The sequence below is a fragment of the Penicillium canescens genome (genome assembly GCF_028828765.1).
Source record: "Penicillium canescens strain IBT 15451 chromosome Unknown utg000008l_segment0_segment0, whole genome shotgun sequence".
In the NCBI taxonomy this organism is placed as follows: Eukaryota; Fungi; Ascomycota; class Eurotiomycetes; order Eurotiales; family Aspergillaceae; genus Penicillium; species Penicillium canescens.
The window spans coordinates 2,163,232-2,186,376 of NW_026703970.1; the positions used below are offsets into that span (position 1 = coordinate 2,163,232).

The 23,145-nt window shown below is 50.6% G+C and overlaps 10 protein-coding genes across 10 annotated transcripts; 5 read left to right on the top strand and 5 right to left on the bottom strand.

The window, feature by feature from the left end:
- Positions 1-77: 77 nt before the first annotated feature.
- On the bottom strand, positions 78-2,766 carry N7446_011687 (exocyst subunit SEC10; the record flags this gene model as incomplete). The annotated part of the gene is made up of 3 exons (XM_058520429.1): positions 78-563; positions 611-2,140; positions 2,182-2,766. 3 exons carry the CDS (start codon positions 2,764-2,766, stop codon positions 78-80), a joined length of 2,601 nt encoding a protein of 866 aa, XP_058367953.1.
- A 455-nt stretch (positions 2,767-3,221) lies between these two features.
- Positions 3,222-4,369, top strand: N7446_011688 (ditrans,polycis-polyprenyl diphosphate synthase; the record flags this gene model as incomplete). The annotated part of the gene is made up of 2 exons (XM_058520430.1): positions 3,222-3,723; positions 3,816-4,369. 2 exons carry the CDS (start codon positions 3,222-3,224, stop codon positions 4,367-4,369), a joined length of 1,056 nt encoding a protein of 351 aa, XP_058367954.1.
- A 489-nt stretch (positions 4,370-4,858) lies between these two features.
- Positions 4,859-5,706, bottom strand: N7446_011689 (uncharacterized protein; the record flags this gene model as incomplete). Its single annotated transcript, XM_058520431.1, has 2 exons — positions 4,859-5,555; positions 5,612-5,706. The coding sequence occupies 2 exons, from the start codon at positions 5,704-5,706 to the stop codon at positions 4,859-4,861; spliced, it is 792 nt and encodes a 263-aa protein (XP_058367955.1).
- Positions 5,707-5,932: 226 nt separating this feature from the next.
- On the bottom strand, positions 5,933-8,465 carry N7446_011690 (repressor protein; the record flags this gene model as incomplete). Its single annotated transcript, XM_058520432.1, has 2 exons — positions 5,933-6,193; positions 6,252-8,465. The coding sequence occupies 2 exons, from the start codon at positions 8,463-8,465 to the stop codon at positions 5,933-5,935; spliced, it is 2,475 nt and encodes an 824-aa protein (XP_058367956.1).
- Positions 8,466-9,432: 967 nt separating this feature from the next.
- N7446_011691 (putative C6 transcription factor) lies at positions 9,433-10,996 on the top strand (the record flags this gene model as incomplete). The annotated part of the gene is made up of 2 exons (XM_058520433.1): positions 9,433-9,507; positions 9,569-10,996. 2 exons carry the CDS (start codon positions 9,433-9,435, stop codon positions 10,994-10,996), a joined length of 1,503 nt encoding a protein of 500 aa, XP_058367957.1.
- A 119-nt stretch (positions 10,997-11,115) lies between these two features.
- On the top strand, positions 11,116-12,024 carry N7446_011692 (uncharacterized protein; the record flags this gene model as incomplete). The annotated part of the gene is made up of 1 exon (XM_058520434.1): positions 11,116-12,024. One exon carries the CDS (start codon positions 11,116-11,118, stop codon positions 12,022-12,024), a length of 909 nt encoding a protein of 302 aa, XP_058367958.1.
- A 1,477-nt stretch (positions 12,025-13,501) lies between these two features.
- On the bottom strand, positions 13,502-14,902 carry N7446_011693 (uncharacterized protein; the record flags this gene model as incomplete). The annotated part of the gene is made up of 1 exon (XM_058520435.1): positions 13,502-14,902. The coding sequence occupies one exon, from the start codon at positions 14,900-14,902 to the stop codon at positions 13,502-13,504; it is 1,401 nt and encodes a 466-aa protein (XP_058367959.1).
- Positions 14,903-15,986: 1,084 nt separating this feature from the next.
- N7446_011694 (putative MFS transporter) lies at positions 15,987-18,178 on the bottom strand. The gene is made up of 9 exons (XM_058520436.1): positions 17,799-18,178; positions 17,579-17,728; positions 17,324-17,493; positions 17,251-17,275; positions 16,907-17,202; positions 16,820-16,855; positions 16,667-16,771; positions 16,402-16,618; positions 15,987-16,336 (listed from the first exon to the last, which is right to left on the bottom strand). The coding sequence occupies exons 1-9, from the start codon at positions 17,984-17,986 to the stop codon at positions 16,090-16,092; spliced, it is 1,434 nt and encodes a 477-aa protein (XP_058367960.1). The 5' UTR covers positions 17,987-18,178; the 3' UTR covers positions 15,987-16,089.
- Positions 18,179-18,702: 524 nt separating this feature from the next.
- Positions 18,703-20,125, top strand: N7446_011695 (putative O-methyltransferase; the record flags this gene model as incomplete). Its single annotated transcript, XM_058520437.1, has 5 exons — positions 18,703-18,798; positions 18,848-18,995; positions 19,091-19,105; positions 19,163-19,289; positions 19,339-20,125. 5 exons carry the CDS (start codon positions 18,703-18,705, stop codon positions 20,123-20,125), a joined length of 1,173 nt encoding a protein of 390 aa, XP_058367961.1.
- Positions 20,126-21,083: 958 nt separating this feature from the next.
- On the top strand, positions 21,084-22,800 carry N7446_011696 (uncharacterized protein; the record flags this gene model as incomplete). The annotated part of the gene is made up of 8 exons (XM_058520438.1): positions 21,084-21,123; positions 21,184-21,209; positions 21,259-21,431; positions 21,480-21,750; positions 21,798-21,906; positions 21,957-22,171; positions 22,222-22,289; positions 22,359-22,800. 8 exons carry the CDS (start codon positions 21,084-21,086, stop codon positions 22,798-22,800), a joined length of 1,344 nt encoding a protein of 447 aa, XP_058367962.1.
- Between the last annotated feature and the right edge of the window lie 345 nt (positions 22,801-23,145).

Below are 23,145 nucleotides of genomic sequence, written 5' to 3' on the forward strand. Positions count from 1 at the left end.
GCCGGTCTATATTCCTATCCCCAGGTCCAAAACAACACGCTCCAAACCAAAAAACACAGGGGTATAAGATGCCAGCCTCACAGGGCATTAAGAACCGACTGCATAGCAAAAGTATTCGAGTCTTCGCGACGCGAAACATAAGCCCGCACCTCCTGCACACTCAATTTACCCTCCTGGCTAGTACCAGCGCCGCGGCTAGAGCTTCCAGGCCCACCAGTCGTGCCGCTAGCAGCGCCACCGCGGATTCGCTCACGCAATGCCTCGACGCCGATTACGAATAGACTGCCCACTTCGAGTAGCACGTCCAGCGCGCCACCGGGGCCCTTGGCTTCTTCGTCGATGTCCCAGGATTTGAGGAGGTCGGTGTATTGTGTCATATCCTTGGTTACCATTAGTCCACCGGGTCCGCTTACGGAGAACCGCTTGAAGTGTTCTAGAAGGAGTCCGCGGAGCCCAAGGGCGATCTCGGTGAGGAATTGGCGGATGTTGGCCCCGCTAGATGGGAGGGAGGTTCGGGCGATGTTGTGGAGGCGGGTTAGGAATGCGCAGATAGCTGCGCAGGTCTGTTGCGAGTTAGTCGCTGCGAGTGGGTATTGAGTAGGGAACTTACAGGAGTCTGTAGCATCTCCAGCCATGCAGCGTTATCGCTTTCTCTGGGACGGAAGTCATTCTTCTTTTGTCCGGATAGGAGCCTGCTGACCCAGGCAAATGTGGCATCGATTGTCTTTTGTTCGATGGTGTTGACCTTATCTTCAATGCGTGACGTCGTCTGGCTGGTTCGTTTCTCCATATCCCGGCGAGTCGTAATGCTGCCGGTTGACAAGGGGAGGAGAACCGCATGCACACACATTACCATCAGAGTGGTAATGCTGATGGTTGTGCGAACTGAGAGGAGGTATGTAAAGTCCGGCTCTGCCTTGCCAGACTCCTGTGCTGTGGCTGCCTCCAGTGCGGCGTCTAGACAGACGTCTACGTATCCATCACCCATGGTGACAAGCAGGAGATTCAGCAAGGCAGACACATCTTTGGGAGTGTCACTGTTGACACTGAGCTCCAGGCCTCGACCCACAGCTTCAGCCAGCCATTTCAACATCCGTTTAGCATCGCTGAGATTTGGCTGTCCATCTTCTTCTGTGAGTTTGATTTCGGTCAACCGCACGGTCTCTGGTAAATCATTCAACTTTGCAATGTACAGCAGCACTCTTCGCTGGGTGGGCGAGACCTCGGGCGAATCCAACCGATTGATAAATGCGTCTCTGGTAGCCGAAAGGAGCTCCGTCCCAGCTCGGGAGAGCGAGGCCATAAAAGTAGTTGCCGCCTTCTTGCGCCGGGCATGATAGGACGTAAATTTGAACAGCAGAGAGTTGAACAGTTCTTCCAAAGTCCGCTTCTCACGTTCAATGTATGAAGATCCGACGAAATAGGGCACAAATAATTCCTCCAATTGCTGATCCAGAAGAACTGCAGTCTGCGATGAGACAGGGTCCGGATGCTCAGTCAACCCATGCGCCTTCAAATCTTCGATCAATGCACTGATATAGCCACGCGAGCTCTGTAGACAACGCAGGAAGGCGAGTGATGATGCGCTGCTGGCCTTCTCCAAGACCATCTCGAGGCGCTGCTGAATGGACTGTTGGAAGACACGCTGTAAGAATTTGCCCAAGACCTGCTCATAGTACGGGAAGGCTCTCTTGATTATAGCAGACTCTTCCTGCACCACAACCTTGACCTCATCGATCAATGACTGCAAACTGGACTCCACACCAGGAAGCTCTGCATCCGGGTCTGCCAGTTTCTCCCAGGACTCAGGATCACCACCAACTTCCTCAGTCACCAACTGGCTGCGATCGATGAAGAACTGGTGCTGATTCACGAACAGCGCAATAACACTCGCACCGCCATTGAAATCCTGCAGCACAGTCGCGCAATCCTTCATTCCATCAAAGTTGGCTTTGCGGTAGAAATCATCAAACTGCTTCAGCAGATCCTTCTCCAACGTCTCCGAGAACTTCTCAATAATCTCCCTTGTATTTCGTCGCGGAGTGCTGCTCTCGCTCAGATCCTCCGACGAGGAACTCCCCCGTAGCCTCCATTCGCACGAGCCGGATGTTCCTGCCAGCTCTGCGGGTCTAACCGTTGACTGATGCGCAGTAGCTGTCGCGCGATGTGTGCCGAACGCACCGCGGCCTCGCCGGTACCGGACCGCCGCAGGTTCTCCAGCAGTGAGATCTCGCCGCGGTTGGACACGCCGTCCCAGCACTCGATGAGGAAGTGGGCATCTAGAGCTCGTCGGCGTTGCCGATCTAGCTCTTCTAGTCGTTTTCCAGTCTCCACGGCCATGTTGCCTGTTCCTCCCGCATTCTCGAGACCGCCACCATTGAGCGACGTGTCGAGTTGCTGGAACGATGCGATGGTGTGGCGGAGCTTCTTGCCCAAGGTCGTCAGGTTCTGGGAATGCTGCGCTTCGGCGCGTCGGACTGCAGCGGACAATTCATTCTCGCGGATCTCGAGGTCGCCAGAGAGCTCGCCTAGGCGGCGTTGGGCGCTCTCAAAAGCGCGAATGAGGGGTTTGGGATCGAAGGGTTGATTCGCGGCGCCGACTGCAGCAGCTACTGAGCGGCGGGTCGAGATCGCTGTGTCGGAGAGAGCTTCAATGAACTCCTTGACAATGAAGTCACGACTGGAGAAGTCCTCGAGGGTGAAGCTGGGCCCTTGGGGGAACACGGTGCGGGGGTTCGCAGTGTAGACGGATGCATTGTCCATCATGGTGATAGATCCCAGACATGGGTTGCCTGACCTCGACCAGGATTTAATAAATGTATTGGAGAGAATCCGGGGAAAGAGGAGGGAATGTTGCTAGGCGGAGATACCGCCGACTATAGTTGAGGTAGCCACACCGTCTATGAGCATCGTATATATGGAGTCTACTATAATTGAGACTATTATAATTTTCTCTCAATTCTAAAGTTATCATGTCTTCCAATTAACACTACACAAGTAATATTCATTACTATGCCGAGTCTCTAGGCAGCCATTCTGAACAACTGGCAAGATTGGAGGCAATAAATGATATTTATAACTTCACAGCCTCTCTAACCACTTTCATCTTTTTCAAATATTCAAATTGAACAAGTCGAGTACATGGTGGCGGAGACCGACACATTCAACATTCAACATTTACAACCTCACTCTCTCCCCACTCCTCCAAACTCCCATACAAAATGGTCTCCCGACGAGACCGCGATCTCCTTCGAGATGACCTCCGGCAACGAGGCACCAAACTCAGCAAAGCAGACCGCGAACAACTGCTAAAGACTTACCTTCCCAATCCCGCCGAGCTGCCCAACCGATCTCGAGCCTCAACCGCAACCTCGGAGCGCCGCAAGACGCGCAAGAAGCCCATCCGCTCGTTTCTCAAGTCGCAGCTACACCGTCTCGTCTATGCCGTGACACATATCATCTTCGGCATCGTGGTGCGCTTGTTGCAGGCGTACCATGCTGTCGTGAATCGCGTTTTTGCTATCGTTTATCACCACCACCGCACGCCTGAACTTATTCGCAAGGATGTCAGAGGATTGAAGCGCTTGCCGCAGCACCTCAGTACTATACTGACACTGCGGAAGGAGGATGATGCGTTGGCTGTGCTTATGGATGAGGTGGCCGAGTTGGCTGCTTGGAGTTCTTGCGCTGGCATTCCTCAGTTGAGTATTTACGAGAAGACTGGTAAGAAAAAGCGAAGGAAGAGAAAAGACGGACATATCTCTCTCCCTCTTGCCCCTCCACATATATTTGACACAGTATATTAACTCTTCCAGGCGTCCTCAAATCCTGCCTCCCAGCCCTCCACCAAATAATAACCACCAAGCTGGCCTCCTACTATGGCACACCCTCCCAACAACCAAGCCTCCAACTCTACGCCCCGCACCACCCAGTCCACGGCAAACCCGCATCCCCAGACAGCGAAACCGGCTCCCTAACAATCCTCCTCCTTTCCTCAACAGACGGCCGCGAAACCCTAGTTGACCTCACCAAGACTCTGGCGGAGATGTCCCAGAACGGCAAGCTCTCGCCAGACGATATCACGCCTGAACTGGTCGACGCTGAAATAAGTGAGATCACCACCCAGCCTCTGGCGGCTGATCCGGCGTTTAGTGAGACAATGTTGAAGCCTGAGCCCGATCTGCTGCTTGTTTTTGGGCCGTTCCTTAAGTTGGATGGGTATCCGCCTTGGCAGATTCGTCTCACTGAGATGTATTGCACTGGGATTCGGAGTCATGGACTGAATGGGGATGGAGAGGCTGTTGAGTATCAAGGGTATATGCGTGGTTTGTGGCATTTTGCTGGTGCGCAGATGAGATTTGGTCGGTAGATGTGGGTTTGATCTTGTTGAAGTCAAGCGAGTTGAGCTGAGGTGACACGTTCCTTATCTTTGGTTATACCCTCCTGTTCTCTAATAAGCATTACATTGAGAACAGCCAATTTATATGCATAGCTCAGTCTCTGTGGCCTTTAACCACAAGTTTACTAGGCTCCGTACCCATGAGGTATCTGACATACTCTGATAATCATTATATAGTCAATTCTGGTTCTGGTATCACTATGCTATGCCTGAAACAAAACCAGTCAAATCAAATCAAACAAGATCGCCATGCCTAAGTCAATAAGGGAGTAAGTGAATAAGAGACCCAATAGTCCACCGCCGGGTCCAGTCCAATCATCCAACTCCAAAATAGCCACTCCAAAAGTAGCAGGAAAAAAAAACCCCAAAATTGGTAATGGATGAAAGTAATTATCATATAGTCGTTTGTCGTCCTTGTAATCGAGTCCATCTGGACTCAAGCATCGAGGAAGAGGGATATCATCCGGTCATATCCTCATGTCGCATGTCATCCAAAGCCCATCCAGAAGGAATAGTCTGGGCAGACCAGGCAGCATGTCCCTGCACGCAATCGAGACAGCGCACGATCTCCGCGCCAGTTTCGGTGACATCCTCGACGGCACAGCTGGAGCAAATTTTTCTGCGGGAGAGTGCTTCTTCACCCGCATCGTAGTCATTTAATCTCTTGATATCGGAATCGTGCATGCTATCTGGAAGGCCGAATGTTCCTCCGCAATTGACGGTGTCGCATTGTCGGAGACAGATGAAACAGGCCCGCTCGTGGCACAAATCGCAGTCAGCGTAGGCGTCGAGGACTTGGCGGGTTGTTGGGCGCCGGTGGCATATATGGCAGGGGCGCAGGGCTGATGGAGATGCTGAGACTTGTTGTGTCTGGCCTGGGTACCGGAGAGGGACGAGGGTCCGTGGTGAGACTGGGGGCGAGTAAGGGTCGATGTTGGGGGCGTAGACGTTCGGTGAGAGGTGTGTTGATTGTTGGGGTTGGTGGGGATGTTGATGTTGGAGAGCGAGGTAAGGGCTTTGGACGTTTCGACGCTTGCGTGGGAGGCAGCGTGGTCGGAAGGAAATGTCAGTCCCTTCTGGGTGTCGTGATAGAGGATGTGAGCAGCCGTCGAATTCTGGGCGGTCTACTCGGAAGGCGGCTGGGGTGAATGTGGCCCTGAGAAGTCGTTAGTCCCAGCTGATAAAGAAGCGAGAGAAAATGTCTGGACTTACGGACGAGCTAGAGTCACTGTCTCCTCATGGTCCCGCTTGCGCTTCTTCCATGTTGCCGTTATCGAGTCGGTCTGTTCGGGCGAAAAGCCTGGCATTGGGGTGTCACAGTAATCAAACCAGGTCATGTATATATATATGCCTGTACTCCGTAATTCGACAGTGGTCAAAGTCGGATGATCAAGGAGACTTGATACTCGGGTTGAGACCAAACAAAAGAAATGAGGGCGGTGAGGCGATAACAACTATCAACCCACATCACTCTGGTGGTTGCATAGATAGTTAGTTATATATAGTTAAATTCATGTTTATTTACTATTTCATTTAAATAACAGACCCTACACCATCCAGACGAGCCTGAATAGTCTTTTCATCAAATCGCCCACTATCACCGACATAGTTCCGCAGAACTTCATAAGTCATCAATCGCCGAGGTGCTTTGCGGCCTGTCATCAACTCAAACTGGGCAATACCTTGTTCAGTAACATTCTCCAGTCCATCGGATAGGACCCAGGGTCGTCCAGTCTCGCTGCGGACTCGGCGCATTTGTTGGAGAAGTGGCGTATCGAGAGGTTTATAGGCCAACTATATCGCTGTTAGTAGATGTTGCAAGTAAAAACAACATATATGAAGATGATCTTACCTCGAGAATTACACCCCCGGTGGGACTTCCGAGCCATTGGATCGGCATCTCGAAGTTCGCTGGGGGTTCATCTCGGTCCGGGTCTGCGGGTACACAGGATGCAACGAGACTAGGCGGAGTAGCATCTGCTGGCCAATCTTGTTGTAGAGAATTCAAGACGCAAACCACCTCAGCGGAGCCAACCTGCGAGGAAGCCCAGGAATTGAAATGGCGTGCGACCTCCTCAGCCCGTGACTTGGTGCGGTTATAAATAAAAATCTTTCGACAGCCCAGACGGAGCATGGCATAGATGGCGGCCCGCGCCATACCACCAGCACCAATGACCAGGCCGGTCGTCTTCGCACTGATTGCGTTACGAGGAGAGAGATGGCGGGTGATACAGGTCATAATGCCGACCCAGTCTGTGTTTTCGCCGTACCAGCCCAACACGCGGCCAGCCTGGTTGCGACGGCTGGCTTGTTCCTGAAGCGGGAACATAGTGCCATCGGCGTGACCGCGGAGTGGCATAATTGTGTTGATGGCACCAATTGCCTCGGCATGTCGACTTTTAGAGGCGAGTTTCTGGTATACTTGAACTCGCCATGGCTGGACAACACTCGACCCTCCAAAGTGCGGGTCCCGGCCCAGCCGGTCTAGCACTGCCAGCGAAGGCGAGTCGGGGATGGTGTAGGTGTGGCCCATGCCACAGTGTTGGTATGCGGCATTATGCATGGCCGGAGATAAACTGTATGCTACATTCTCTCCCGAGATGTAGAATTTTAATGGATCGAGCATGTAACTCTGGAAGAGGGCGCGGACAGCATCACGCGAGGTTATTTGAGGATCGTACTCATTCTCTGCTGACCGGGTGATGGCTGGGTGTGTTACTCCAGTGAGAATTGAGTTGAAGACTTGTGATGTGCGACCCAGGGCTCCAACGTTGTAGGCGATGAGCGGTGGGTGTTCGTCTGGGAGTGAACGGATCTTATTAGAGAACTCGATCACAGCTGTATTGTCCTCGCGCTTTGTTGCGACGCGGAGAAGGCGGACCAATTGACAGCCGAGCTTTTCAGCTTCGTGATAGAGGGCGACACACCCCTCGCTGTCCCAGGTGATAGGGGAAAATGATTTAAAGACCTGCTGGCCGATGATCTTGGTGTTCCCACGGCCACGGATAATCCTAGCCAGCCGGGATCGGTCCTCGCTCAGGTCTACAACGAGGTATTCCACTCCCAAGCGTAGACCATGCTCAAGTATATCAAAATAGGGTCGAGGAGTGGTCGTTTCACTGGAGCCGATACCAGTAGAGGAGGTGTCAACAGACAGAACCACAGGAACCCGCGCATTTCGACGCAGGTCCGATACCTGTTTGCTGGTGATAGTTGCCATGTCAGGGCTCCAGCGATCCACACAGAGTTCGATGGCATCTCCGCCAGACTCGAGCTCAGCCAGGCTCACTGAGTCGGCGATCAGATCTGAGGACCGCACAAATATAGCATGGGTGAAAGAGCGGAGTTCCGGTGGCGTCTCCAGCAGCACAAAAGGCGAGTCATAGCTGGAGTAATTGACGTCGAGCCCAGTGATAAATTGCACGAAGCGAGTGAAATCTTCCTTGACTTCCTGCAACTTGAAGGAATAATCGGCCGATCGACGATCCGGACTCCCGTCGTCCGCCGCGCGTGTCCGGTCTTCCAGGTTGTAAAATTCAAAATTTGAACACATCCGATGCATAGGGTCTCCTTCACGGAATAAGCGTACTGCCTGATCCTCCAGCCCGAGCAATTGCTGAATGCGGTCAAAATCGCGTAGCAGATGAACCACGGGATTGGACCGGGCATAGCGACGCAGATGATCCTGAACAGGTCGCGTCAGACTGCCCAGTCCACACTCCATGACACAGCCTGTGCGATGATTGTCTAGCATCATCTTGAGCACTTCAATGTCCCGGCGCTGAAACTCCTGGCTGCCATAGCTCTTAAGGTAGTCTTGTCGCGTGACTCCGGTGACTTCTCTGAAGTAATGGTCTTCGGTAATGAATCGTCGCTTGAGCGCGGTGGCTGCGACAAAGCCTAGTGAGCGCTTGCCGCAGCCACGAATGCCGACTAGAACGAGGGATGCATCGGGAGCAAAGGTTCGCGGGGCAGATTCGCGGGGCATTATGAGAGGGACGGATTGGACGACGGGGAGGCCGGAAGGCCTCACGGTAGGTGGAATCGAGGGTTTGTAGTCGAGCATGGCGGCAACAGATCAATGGGCCTATGTCGAGACGAGCGCCATGTTCACAGGCGCAAGGTAGAGGCCGAATGCAGATGTGTAGAGCTTCAGGAAATGCGGGAGCGAGGGGGTTGTACCACGCTCATACCCAAGCCATTAGAAGTGCAGATAGTAGGCAATAGGTAGTCAGTGTATGTAAATATCCATGAAGGTCCATAACCAGATTTCCCCGGATGAGGAACTGCCGACCGCCTGGGGTCATCCGGCAGAATACTTTTCCCTTTTTCCACTTGGAAACTTCTCGGGCTTCATCCGAGCCTCTCTATAAATGTTACGTCTTACGCGCAATATGTCTCACAGGGTCCTGAGCTAAGATATCCACATCGCGGAATCACTTCCGGAGTCGAGTCCGAGTCCAACTTCATATCCAAGTAGTTGACTGAATAACCTGCACAGTGGAAGTTATATGATTCATAGTCAAGTTGAGCTTCAACTTGACGTGTAACTGCCGATGCTCGGCAGTTTATGCGGAACATCGGGGAGGAGGCTCGGCTTTTCCAGTCCAAGTTACATGTATACACTATGTCTAAGTTATAGGTAGACACACTATCGAATCCATTGAAGATTGCTTATAAAAATAGAAGTTGCTTAAAATATCAACACAGCCTCTGATAACTATAGAAAGAAATGTGGTGACGTGAGCTATGCAGAGTACTGAATCGTGGAGACGTGGGGAATCCCGAGCCGACTTTAACTTCTCCCGAACATCAATTCCGATATCTTCCTCAGACATCTCGAGTCTGCCGTGTTGTGGCCGATTTCGAGAGAGTCCACTCTTTTGACTTCCTCCGTTCTAACGATTTTCCCTTTTGACGTCCGATTGCGTCGGCATTCCTGTTATACAGGGCATGACCTTGGCTCTACTCGCGTGACGTTTCACTCTCTGCTTTCTCCTCTACATGGAAACTTGCATTAACTAACCCTCTTCATGGATGAGGGCTCAGACAAGGCCCCTCGGCGCAAGAGGGTGTCCCGAGCCTGCGATCGCTGTCGCAGCAAGAAGGTGAGTCGTATGCGCCTCTTGCTTCCCTACCCTTGCCTGATCTGACGCTCTCTGTTCCCAGGACAAATGTGACGGTATTCGTCCTACATGTTCCGCCTGCCGAGCATCCGGCCAATCCTGTTCATACGATCCCCATGCGAAGAAACGCGGATTACCCGAGGGCTACGTCCGGGGTCTGGAGAAGCTGTGGGCGCTGTCGATCTGCAACATTGAGGGATTCGAGGACACCATGCTGGCCATGCTAGGAACCACCACCGAGTCTGCCGGCCGTCGCGAGAAATTGATGTCGGTGTGGTCGGATGACAGTGCGTCGGAGAGCTTACATGAATCCTGGAAGACGAGTCGGCTATATGGGGCGCTGGAGAAGATGCTCTCCAATTTCGATGCGCCACAAGGAGTGGTGACGGGAAAGAGATCGCGAAACCCGCAAGATGATCAGGACGGTCAGTGGCTCCGGGTAGCTCGCAGCTCAACTCTCGGACCGGATGCGCCGCGCGTGGTGGGGCCTTCTCCTGCGTCCCCTGGGGTCAAACGAGCGCGATTGTCCCCAAACACGGAGACATGGGGTGCTTCAACCAGTCTCCACACGTTGCAGCTACCCCAGCATACCTCGCAGCTACTCGATATCTATTTTGCCGTAACACATTCATGGCTCCCCATTGTCGCTAAACACAACATCCTTCGCGCTTCTTACGTCTATGCCAACTCCCCTGTGTCTGTTGCAACAGCGTCCCCGGGATCCGGTGATCATGCCGCACTGTGGGCAATACTAAGTTATACCATCACTCAATCTCGAACCAATTCACGGGCCGGCCCCGCTGGAAATGTTGCTCTGGTGAAAGAATACTACACTGTGTCGCGAAGCCTCATTCCCGCGGAGAACGAGCGCTATGAACTTGGCCATATCCAGGCATTGTTGCTCCTGTCCTTGGTTAACATGGGCCTGGAAGACTGGACTGCGGCTTGGCTGCTGAGCGGCCATGCAGTGCGCATGGCGCTTGCCATGGGCCTGGGTACTTCCACCGATAGCCGGCGGTCTGATGAACTCAGACAGGGCAAGGTAGTATACTTGGGATGCTTTGTGATTGACTCATTGCTTTCTTTCCGACTATCTCGAAGTCCGGCCATGCCGCCCGGTGATCTGTCCTCTATTGGTCTCTTGGAGGAAGATGGCCTGGAGGAATGGAACTCTTGGGTTGATGTGCTACCACCCACAGGCGCTGCACAGGGCAGCAAGAATCCTCCGCGTCGAGGACCACTAATGGCTCTGAGTTGCTTCAATCGCTTGGTTGAATTGGCAAGTGTTCTCAACAACATCTCTCGGAACATGCACTCGGGGTTGAACATGGCCACCTTTGCCCAGCAATTAGTGGTGGAGCTAAAAGATGGGATGACCTCTTACCCCTTGGATGTCGTCTTATTGGGCCAGAAAGCATTTATCCAGAACGGCACTCGGCTCTGCTTCCCCATCAGAGCTACCTCGGGCTGACATATGTGGCCACACTCCTTTGGCTGTATCTGCAGCTGATTCCAGGGGAGCAGGGTTTACACCGTTCTCAGCGGCCAGCCAGAGAAGGAGCCAAGAAGCTTCTTTACCGCGGCTTGTCTATGATCACCCAACACCTGGAGAATTTCGCCGTTTGTGGACTCCCGCCGTTATTTGAGTTGAGTCTTCGCACAATTGCCGAGCAAGCATCTACACTGCGGCAGACCGCCGATTTATCCGACACATTCCCTTTCGCCAGATGGGCGGAGGAGTTCAAACACAAATTAGCAGGATTCAGCTTCGCCTGGCCAGCCTACAGCTCTTTGGTGTCTGCCATGGAAAGGTGGCAGCTATCTAAAGATGTTACTGGGCCATCTGCATTCTCAGGTCAAGTGGGAAATGCACCTGTGTTGCCATTGCAAGGAAGTTCTTCTGTTCTAGGCTCTATGCAAACTCCAAATGGAGCTCGTGGCTTAGTTTCCAATAGCGAAGGCCATTACGCCTCTTCCATTATTGGCATCAGCATGCCAGTCGATGCACAGTCCATAACACCTAAAGATACGGTGATGGAGAACGCAGATTTGGGCATGATGGACGTGTCTATGCAACGGCCGATGGAAGCCCAACAAGTCATACCAGATCAAGGAATTCCGCGCAGTGGCCCAGACTCCATGTATGCCCCGAATAGCGCACAGTCACAGCCGCAACAATCACAACAACCTCAAACGCCCGACTCGACAAGCTCTAACTCAATGATGCCCGGAAATGCTGCATCTATAGGTAATATCGATGCTATCTTCAAGGATCTCGCATATCTCGATACTACGGAATGGGCTACCAACCGCGAAGCTGGCTTGAAGGACTTTGGCTTCTTGGATGATAGCACCTTCCAGGCCTTTTGTCATGATCCAGATCGGTTGGTTGGGTCACAACCTTTGGTTCATCCGCCTTCCATTGCAGATATTTGGCCGCCTCCTGGGTTCTTCCCAGAGACCTTCCAGGAGGCCCCTGAGGAATCTATGGCTGGCTGAGGAAATTACAATAATTGGTTTACCTTTTTCCAGGGTTGACTCACACTAGTGGGTCTACTTTATTCTACCATTCCCAGCTCCTCCGGATCGGTGTTAGTGATTCATCACTAAAAATCCGAGTCCAGGATATCAGCGACATGCTCGCCACCAAAATGAGCACAGGGATTTCCTGGCTCATATCATAACCATCGTCTCTACCTCGAACTTCACCATATTTCGCCATATGAGAGACCACTGACTCCCTCCGAATCATAACATCCACTCCCTCGACAATGAAAGGACAAGAGAACTTCTCGGAATAGATAGTTCCACGAATCCATGTATATATACCCGCGCTTCAGGAGGTTCAAATCCGGCGCATCTACAAAAGCTCTTTTTGTGCAGGGACAGATATAGCCTTGGGCATACTTTTACATTTGTATCATTCGTAATGAGGACAATATCGATCTTCCTTGTTGATCTATAGGTCAGCGAAGTAGACCTCGATCTATGATGATCCTATATGGACCGAGTTTACCCTAGGTTTACTCCATGGATGGGATCAAGAGATTGTAAATGCAGACTCAGCCCGCATTCTTTAGAATCTAAGCGTTAGAGCACCCTAAGTCGAGATGAGAGGTTCGTCTACATTACTAATGCATTTGGAACTGGGAGGACCGAACTGCAGTGGTTCTTCAAGTTCATGTGTCCCCCCAATTTCAGAATCAACTCATACATGTACACTTTCAATCCTCGAATATAAGCTTACCACTCCATCAAAGCAAATAAACCCAGCATTAGCTTTAGCGCACTCTCAAACAAGCTCCATCGGCACCGTATGGATACCGCCTGGAATAACAACTTCGTTTACACGGCCCCGAGACGCATCGCCACTACCACCTATTCGAATCCCGGTCAATTGCAGTTTCTCGATCCTGGTAATGGGGGAACATATTTGCGGGTTCGGGTCGATAGAATGGGAGTCTAGTATCTAGGACCTGGTGCATTTCATCTCTAGGGTTTCCGCCTCGTAGACCGTTCTCATGGCCTATTTTAACAGCACCCGGGTCCAGATTGACTCCGACAGCTCTAATTGTATATACGACTGGATTCTACGCATCGCAGGTAATACCTTGCAGCTCCTTATGATTCACTTCAATCTCCGTGTTGACCATAGACTTTGAAATATTTGAATCGATTCAATTTAAACCTTGGTATCGCTAGGGATATCAGTGTAAAGGAAATGACAATAGAGATGGAAAAGAAATGGAAAGATCCAAGGATCAGTGTCGTGTATTTTGTCTGCCCGGCAGACGATGCCAAAACCGCGCCATTGTATAACGCCTCGCCAATGAATTCTCCTTCGCACAAATTTGTCAACGTGAGAGTGCACGCAAAGGTGAGCATGAGGAAATAGAGATGAAGAACGACAGGAATATGTATATATGTACAAGAATAACTCAATGAGAAAAAAAATTATGACCAAAAGTGAGTCCAATCAGACGTAAATGTATTGAACCTCGGGACACGAATGCTGGAATGACCGCAGAAGCTTTTGGACGCGTGATCCCATCCAGCCAGAGTGTGTGCCGTTTTTGGCGACACCAGCAAAGGTCGTAGGGGCATGCTTGCAAACTCCGTCCTGTTCATTGAAGGTGTATTGTAAGCAGTCCTGATTGCGGGCACAGACTTCGGCGCAAGCATCCACAGTAGGGATGGTACCGGCTGCAAAGTCAATCTTCGCGCCAGAGAGGTTGTCCCAATCTTCACGAACGGTGAATGAGCCGTCATAAATGAATTTCTGGTAGACATCGGCGTGCAGCATGAGGGCGTTTTTGCCGCTTGCAAAGAAGCCGCGGTCAAATCTCCACATTTCCTCAATATCCCGGGGTAGCATGTGGTGGTAGGAGATGACCGGATAGCACCAAGGCTGGCGACCATAACCCTCAGAGAAGTGGTCGATTTCCCATGGGCGCGAGGTCATCATCATTGGCCAGGCCCAGGTCAAGTCCACATTCACATCATGCAGAGCTCGTGCCAAGGCACAATCTCCGGCCCATTCATTGGCAGTCATTCCTTCCAATTCTTCTTGGGCACGGGCGCGGTAGCTGCTTAAGCGTTGCATAGTTTGGCTGGATAGAACAATGCCTGCTCCGCCATAGCCGAAAAGCGTCTCGCCAATTTGCATGGGGCTGCCCAGGTAGTACTGGCGGGTGTTGTCGAGATGGGACAACCAGTTGACCAAGTTCGGCCACACCATGTACGTGTCGGCTTCCAAGAAGACATACCACTTGGCATCTGGCATGACCTCCAGAGCCTGATCAATCATGGGTAGGAACTTCCACTTGTCCAGCTTCCATCCGGGATTGTTGACTTTGCCTAACGGTCCGTTTGTGTCGTCGCCCCACTCCGCGTCGGTCAATCCTTCGCGACCGACTTCTTGTAGGCGGCGGTAGATGTTGAATTCAGGTTCACTTGCCATGGTAGCAGCGCTGACATTGCGGAGGACGTCGTAAGTGCGGATTCCGTTGATGGTTTCCTCATAATCGGAGAAGATGGCGAAGTGCGGGACACATTGAAGAGTGGTGGCGAGGTGGACTGGGACTTTCTCGAGGGATTCGGTTGCTCCGGTCTTCAGGATGACCATGACATTGTCGAGGCCGTGCAGTAAATGACCACATTTGTCCTGCAGATTCTCCGAGGATGTTTTCTCGGGGGGATTTTTCGTCTCTGGCTTTTCCTCCCCTACCACGATGGTTTCCGGGCCGGATGGGGTTAATTGCTCTGAATTGGTTACTGGTATAGGATTGGATTCAGGCAGTCGAAAGAGGTAGTATATCAAGCAAAATGTAAGGAGCGGAAAGACGACGAACAGCCATCGTCGCGGAGAACTGAACATGGTCGGCAATTCAGTGATAATCTAAGTGAGAATTGAAAAGGATGTACCCATCCAGGTAACGAGAGAATGTCGATGGCTGAAGAAGAATGCGAGCGCCTGAGCAGAAAAAAGGGACAATGATCGCCTGGAGAGCAGACCAGTTCACCTCGGCGCGTAGGACGATCCATGGCCCGAGGGAACAGGCACACCCCATTGCTTTCGGTAGCGGCGCAACATCGACGAGCTTGATAGGCTAACTGCCAAGTTCATTGGGGAATGATCAACAACCACGCGGCCCAGGGGCCAACGAGGCTGTGGCGTCTCGCAGGGCCTGTCCGCTGCCCCACGGGAAGCGTCATCGCTTGCGGAACTTGGGCTTGTGTCAAGGCAATGATCGACTAAAGTGTAGTGGGGGACATTCAGGAGGTTGAAGATCGTAAGATCAGGGGTTCAGTGTTTCGATATTACAGATTGACGCCATATTGCGAGAAAATGAGCAAGGTCCAGTTTCTCATCAGAATAGAGCCTGAAGCATGGAATGACAGACGTCCTGAAACCGGATCACCGGCTGTCGGATCGACACCCGATCGGTGAGGTGTGAATCACGTGGGGTGTTTCAGGTTGTTTCGTTTGAATGTTTGTCTGGTTTGCTCTGTTTGCCTATATGTTAAGGGGTTCGCCGTTCTACTGTGGAGTCAACTAGCTCGAAACTCCATTGAAAATCCCGCTTGTTTGTCCGTACAGCACGCTATATCATTCGATATTTCAGTTCTTATACTGTTTTACCCGAGATAAGTCATTCTATACGGTGTGTTCAGCTAGGATCCTGGAGAGATATTTAGAGACTTGTATTATAGTATTCTCGCAAAGATACGTTAACAGCTATGTGAGAATCTTGGATAGACTTATGGTCAATGCTTGAGTTTGGGGTCGGGTTGGGTGTGGGGTCTGACTTGAAAAGGAGGTGAATATCATGACTTTGACCGCGAAGGGCCCCTGTATGGCCATTTCCCCAGATATATATATCTGTGGCTGGAAGATAGGGACATAACCTAGTTTTTGCTGGTGTGCTTTGTGTTGACTGAGTCTAAAAATATTATAATAACTCGATAATATAAACATATACAGAACGTATAGAAACAACCCAAATACAAAATACCCCTTCCTCATCACTCATATACAATCATTTGCCATAAACGCGTATCAAATCATGCTTCTTGAACTTGCATGCGTCTCTTGCGTTCCCACAGGAAAACAGGAGTAATTGTTAAGACAATAGCCACACAAACAACAGCAGCCTGAATCCCAAAGACCAAGCCCAGTCCATTGCGCTCAATCCAAGCTGGCTGGAAATATCCTACTGCGAACCCGCCGCAGGTACGCCACATGTTCAGGATTGCTGAGACACACGTAGACTGTTCAGGGTATTTTTCTAATGCATAGGCAGAAATGGCGCTGTTCAAGGAAGAGTAATGGTCAGTTAAATGCTTCAATTCAGCATATTGGAGTTGCCAACTTACACAATTGTCGCTACCATGCCGATGTTCACCAAGATCCAACCAAATGCCAGGCCAATCCAATGCTTGCCAAAGTGTAGGGTGAGTCCGTATGTTAAGAGGCCAGAGGCCATACTACCAATTGGGAACCAGACACCGTGGAGACGGAGTTCGGTTCGCCATGTGTTATTGCTGTGCCGGTTGAAGATCCAGCCATTGAAAAAGTGACCAAAGGCCCAGCCTGAATATCTGTTAACAAAGAAGATAGCAGGTTATTAGTACCACGTACCACACAGAGCCCCGATGACACCAGCAAATCGCATGGATGATGCCTCGATTGTGTCAAAGAGGTAGGGTGGACTATGTAAGAAGCTGTCTATAGTAGTTGTAATTCCTGGAAAGTTAGCACAAAAGCAGAACCCCATGTCGAGCTATAACTCACCAATGGGCCATGTAAATGTCACCAAAATGGCGAAGCCTACAATCTCATGGTCAGCAAATATCCTCAAACCAGACCACTTATACTTACCAGTCATCAAAAGCGGAAACTTGAAGATATAGACTACGACCATTCGACACCAATATGTCAATGTAGATCCCTTCGGAAGTAGAGTGTTTCCAATGCCACAGTAAGAAGCAAGGCGTGAGGGACTGCCTCTTTGGCCATGAACATAATAAGTCTCATAGCCGAACAGGATGACCATGGCCGTAGACACGCCATAGATGGCTGTGAGTACGCCGAAGGAGGTGCGCCAGTCAGTTCCGGCACCGATGTATCCTGCTATTGCGGGACCGAGGAAGGGACCGACTAGAAATGTAGTTCCCCTATTCGGATCAGTATCAACTTATAAGATTGAAGTAAAGGCATCCTACCAAATATTGATCATACGCGGCCATTCTGCAGTGGGATTAGTATAAGTTGCTAGTGGAAGATGAGACAACATACCAGCCGAGGTATACATATCGTGAATAATGGGAAGACCAATAACCTGAGGCACAGTCCCAAACAGACCCTGCAAGGATCGGAAGGTCGTGAAAGTGGACCAGTCATTGGAAAGAGTAGCACCCAATACCATGAACATGGTGATCACCTGAGGCCATAGCCAGATCGGCAGACTGCATGCAGCTGTCAGCAGGAGTAATCCTGCAATGGAACAAGGCAGATAACGCATGTGCATATACAGCAAAGCAAGTTACTCACCGACCGTAGGCTTCAATAAGCGGCACTGCAAAGATACCTCCAAAGCCCTGAAGCAGGATGCCATAGTTCATACTCGTCGCCGAATGCGTGATACTGATGTCCCAATCCATGGCTTGCTCAGTGATCAGAGTAGACCCCCAGACCATTGCCCTGCGATCCATCTCAGTCAGAATTCAAATTCTCATGCCTGAGTGGGAAGTTGTGAACGAGATGTGCATACCCATCCGCCAGCAACGAACTGGTCATTAGCGATATGAAGAGCAAGGTTTTCCTCGTTGAGCTCCAATTTCTGGGATTCAGGGAATCCCTGGACTCAGCCTCATCCTTAAAGTCCCGAGTCTCATGAGACTGCGATGGACTGGCATTCTCCATGTCGCGCATGCTTTCGATCGTGAATAACTTCTCCATAGTACAGTTCTATGCACACTACCTATACCTGGTATAGATCCGAATTAAGGAAGATAATTCCGAGAAATTGATAATCAGGCAAGGAGGCAGAAGAAGGAATGAAGATCTTCCTTTTCTTCTGTGTGACGGGCACTGAAGGTTTTATGCATAGGCGGTTTTCGGATTCGACACATGGAATCTCGCGTGGCTTTTGTCGCGCAGATGAAATCAAAATGGAAACCCGAGAGAATGGGAGAATGGCGCCGGAGAGATCAAAGAGGATGATCCATCGAGCCTGAGATCTGTTGGATCAGAAAGTATACAGGAATGAATCTATCACATCCCGGGCCCCTAACAAACCACACTAGTCGATCCTTGCATGCAACGCCATAACTAGTTCTCTGTACAATTTACCTCCTTCTATGCACTTCCAAGTCCTCGGCTTTACTTTGCCGATCAGGTTTGTGACGCCCCTTGCTTGCGCATAACCCGGCTTCATTCGTCCAATAATAGCCCAACGAGAAATCCTTCTGTGCAGGGTGGGATTAGAGGGGATTGCCCAAGTTTAGCTAGTGACAAGTGCAAATTACAGGCATGAATCCTCCAATTGTTCGGAATTCTAGCCGGTCGCAGATCCTCTGTACTGTATACTTCATAGATAGAAAGCCATCCACTACTCCGTTCTCCATATACCAAGATTTATTTCCACAAACTTCCTCTACAGTATTAGGCACGCAATGTCTCTTTTAACTCGTATAGCCAGTCTTCTGGGCCTATCATCCCCCGCCCCCGTTGCGCCGCCCGGTGCAGCGCTCGCAGCAACCCTCACAGTGGTAAGTGTAACCACAGAACAGGCGTGTTTATCATCTAACTCGGACGCAGCCTGCTTCGTTGGGATTTGTACCGGTCGCAATTCACTTTGATCTCTTTGAGATTCTTGTGAGTCTTGGTAGACCGGCGACTGCCGAGAAGGTGACAACGACCTGCAATGCACGCATCAAAGCCCGAGACAACAATGAGCCAGAGCTGAGTACGTGTTTGACGCCTGTTGGTTGGTCTGCTTTTAATACCTTCCCTATCCTGTTGTTGCTGTTATTTGGACTGTTATACTGACAAGGGGGATAGGTACCAGATTAGCCTGTAGGCCAAGCCCCAATTACTAGCCCGACTATATATACTGACACGCCTTTTCCGCAGCGGACACGCTCTACATCATGGCTGGGCTGGGGTTGGTCGAGCGCGTGGACGAGGACAGGTTCAATGCAAATGCCATCACGAAGCACATGGTCGCCATGCCCTCTGCCCAGCATGGCGCCCTACACTTGTTTGTTCCCCCTGCATATGCGCCATTGGCACAACACTAATGATCATAGCACCACCGAGGGCTTGATGGCTGGAGCATTCCTTATGAAAAAGCTCCAGGACACAAACTTTGCTTACCCCTTCGCGGACGCAGATGGCCCCTTGCAATACGCGTATCGGCTGATGGGCCAGCCCGAGCTGGCTGCACAGCACACGTACTCTATTATGGAGACTCAAGGCCGCATGGACAGCTTCAACCATTTCATGGTGGGTAAGTTTTTCAAGTTCGGGACATTCCCCGAGCGGGTCAAGTCTATGGGATACGATCTGGACAGTGCATTGGCCGTGGATGGGAACCCGGGCTCGGCCGCAATGGTCGACATTGGTGGCGGCCGAGGCGAGCTTCTCCTTGAAGTCCAGGCTGTCTACCCGCAGCTGACGACGGATGAGCTTATCGTGCAGGAGTTCAATGCCGAGATTGACAGTGTGCCTGGTGTGCGTCTCATGGAGTGGAACTACAAGGAGTCTAGCGAGCAGCCTATCCGCGGTGCGCGTGTTTACTCCCTGCAGCATATCCTGCATAACTTGCCTGATTTGGATGCTGTGGCCTTGTTGCAGAAGATTTCTAAGGCGATGGCGCCTGGGTCTCGGATCCTCATCATTGAGTACGCGAAGAATTTGACTTATACCTCGCTTCATGCGAGTATGATTGCCTTGTATGGTGGACGTGAACGGAGTCCGGGGGAGTGGAGGCAAATAGCGGGATTGACTGGACTAAAAGTGACCTTTGAAGCGTATGTCAAGGCTGGCGAGTCGTTGGTTGAGATGAGGCGGGATACAGTAGTTCCTAGCTCATAGTTGGCGATAATTAAGCCTCGGCCGTGGCATTACCATTAAATCCGTGTTTATATCACTCGATGCATCCACTCAAGACTCATCACATTGATTCACCTGAAGCTTATTGTTCAAGTGATCAACAAAGGATCAACACTCCATAGTTCGCGCCAACGCCGATCTGAGGATCTGAGAGTGAGATTTCCAGATCCGCGATCAACTTGTTGTATCTACATCTATGTTCTGTAGATCTAAGAGAAGAGGGGCATACAATACATTGTGCATTGTGCTACAGTAACTTTCAGATGTGACTGTGCACCACATCGCGTTTGTTGTCCCGTTCCCACGCCTTCGGGTTACGCTATTGACTCTCAGTCTGACATCCCTTGCTGATACAACATGGCTCTTGCATATACTCTGGAATGTCACCTGTATCACGCCTCCACATGGTCTATGGGGATGGACTGGGTGATTTGCCAGTCGATGTGGAAATACTGTGATGAGAAGGTTTTCCCTATACTCGGATTGGGCTGGACGTGCATGAACTCTTACGGATCACGTAGCAATCTTTCCTTTCCACAGGAGACCAGTTCTCTCGAATCAATAGTCCCAACGTCTGTGTGGCGGGCCCTGATTCTCATCCCTTGTTTAGAGGACCCTGTCATGTATGTCTTCGGCTCTCTCCGGCCCCAGTCCTAGTGTCTCTGATCTGGTCCAGCTTCTGACCTATAGACCCGTTCGCGAGAGACATCGGTATGAAAGTCATTCTGAGAACCTTCAGTACAAACCTTGTGCCAGTCCAGTTCTGATATATCTGATCCCCATGCGCATCCATGCGCGCCCACATCATTCTGTCACTGCTCCATAGTATCCATGCAATGAGGAGTATTTGAATTGGCTACTCGCGCTGCAAGATCTTGCCAACATCTCTTGACACTTGACATTTGACACTTGACACGTCTCGCTCCTGCGATTCATCATCATGGAAATTCCGAGGCCTGCTGAGGGGGATGTTGATATTGGTATGTTTCATGTTTGCCCGTGGCGCCATGACTATGGATGTGACGACTGATGTTTGATAGGGACGGGTACATTTGAGGCCTGCTGGGTATGCTATCATATTCTTGGCTCTACAGGGTATAAGCTAATTTACTCAGGTCCTTACGGCCATAGTAGGCGTGGCATTGTTGTTCCGCTATGCCATCAAAATATGGGTTCGCTGGGCTTTGCCTCAGGTCACTGCGCCCGGGCGAATCTGGGGTATTGAAGATTTATTCTTTCTCGTCGCTTATGGCTTCGATGTAAGCCATATGGCCTTTATCCAGAAGAGGTGAGTTTGCTTATTCCCTAATAAAAGGCAGATATTAACCCACTCTAGCGCCAATTGGGGTCTTGGTCGCCATTTCTTCTACTTGTCTAATGAAGAAAGATTCCATGCCATGAAATGGGACTTCTTGTCCCAGCCATTGGCCGTCAGCTCAGCCATGGTCTCTCGTACAGGCATGATGTGGTTTCTGCTGACTTGCTTCGCTGCAAGCGACAAGAAGATCCGTATATCTATCATTATCTGTGCTATTGTACAGCTTGTAGCCAATATGGTCACTATTGTTCAGATTGTTGTCCAGTGCGGTCCAAATCCATACTACGCGGTTCGTATCCTCTATGGTCCTGCTTCAATTATACTAACGTTGTCCAGACTAATCGAGTACAATACTTCCACTATATGTGGACTCCTCTACCAGAGGATGGCTCCGTCAAATGCCAATCACCGAGTGTCCAAACAACTGTTGGCTTTGTGCAAGGAGGTGCGAAACTAAATCTAGAAGATTTCATTCTTTATACTGATCGATACAAGGATTCAACACCGTGATTGATTACTTCCTCGCTATTCTTGCAGCTGTGGAACTATGGCAGTTCTTCCTGCGAACCCTCCACCGCAACCCTAACCTATCCTTCTGGTCCCAATTTGGCAGGATCAGTGGCACTGTGCGATCCCGTCGTATCTGGCAGACCATCACTCTCAGCGGACCACTGGTTCTCTCTGGCTGTGCCTCTATTGTAAAGACATATGTAAGTGCCATGACTTTGTGAGATCATGCAACAGCTAACGCAATTTCCAGAAACTTAAATCCCTCGGTGACAGGGCAGACTTCACCTACAACATTGTAACCTTTGTCCTCTGGGTAAAGTAAGTACAGCCGAAAATGCCCACATATACCCAAATTATTCATATCTATCACATACTAACCCCTCCCAGAATCGAAAACTACAGCATCCTTCTCGCCTCTTGTGCCCCAGTAGCACGTCTCTTCCTCCGTGCCTTCGTCGACCACCGACGCGAAGGCCGCTCACATGGCTACTGGTCACGCTCCCGCTCAACGGATAATCAAGACCAAGACACAGAGCTAAAACGCCGCCGGGCCCGCGCCAAGGACCAATGGCTAGACTCATCAATAATGGGAACGAACCTGAACGCGAATGATGAAGAGAACCCTGCTTGTCAGTGGGAGGGGCATGAACATGAACGGTCTGAGAGCCGTGTTTCCAAGGCTGAGATGCCTGAACATCTTAATGATGGGTGTGTTACTGTTAAGACGGATATTGTTGTTCAGGTTGATGATGGCAGGTCTACGTCTTCTGGTGGAGCGAGGTTGTTGCCTGATGGTGGCGAGAGGCAATCGGAAAGGGGGTATCATTGAGGATTTTACGAACATGGATCTGGCCTTGATGTAGTATATAGACCTGTGGTATATAATATGGATGAATAACTTTGACTACTCTGAATGTACTCAGGAAGCTGGTCGTTGATGCCACATGTAAACCCGCCGAGAGGTCTCGCCTTCTTGCACACGAACTTGCTGTCAGCATCAAGGAGAGAGATGTACTGCTATTTCAGCCACGACCCTTTTTGCCCCCGCCTAACACTGATTAGTATATGTATTTTTGCCGATTCTTCATTGAATCGGCCTAGTATATCGTGCGGACATGATTATGAAATAAAATTGATACATTCGGACATCTATTTCTTCGAGGCACAGATGTAT

Bases quoted from the DNA above. Each gene is read 5' to 3' on its own strand.
- N7446_011694 (XM_058520436.1), bottom strand. From the start codon at position 17,986: ATGGAGAAGTTATTCACGATCGAAAGCATGCGCGACATGGAGAATGCC. The intron at 17,494-17,578 runs GTGAGTAACTTG...AGCTGCATGCAG, and splicing joins CTTATTGAAGCCTACGGTCG to TCTGCCGATCTGGCTATGGC. The intron at 16,337-16,401 runs GTAAGTTGGCAA...TTCCTTGAACAG, and splicing joins GGCATGGTAGCGACAATTGT to CGCCATTTCTGCCTATGCAT.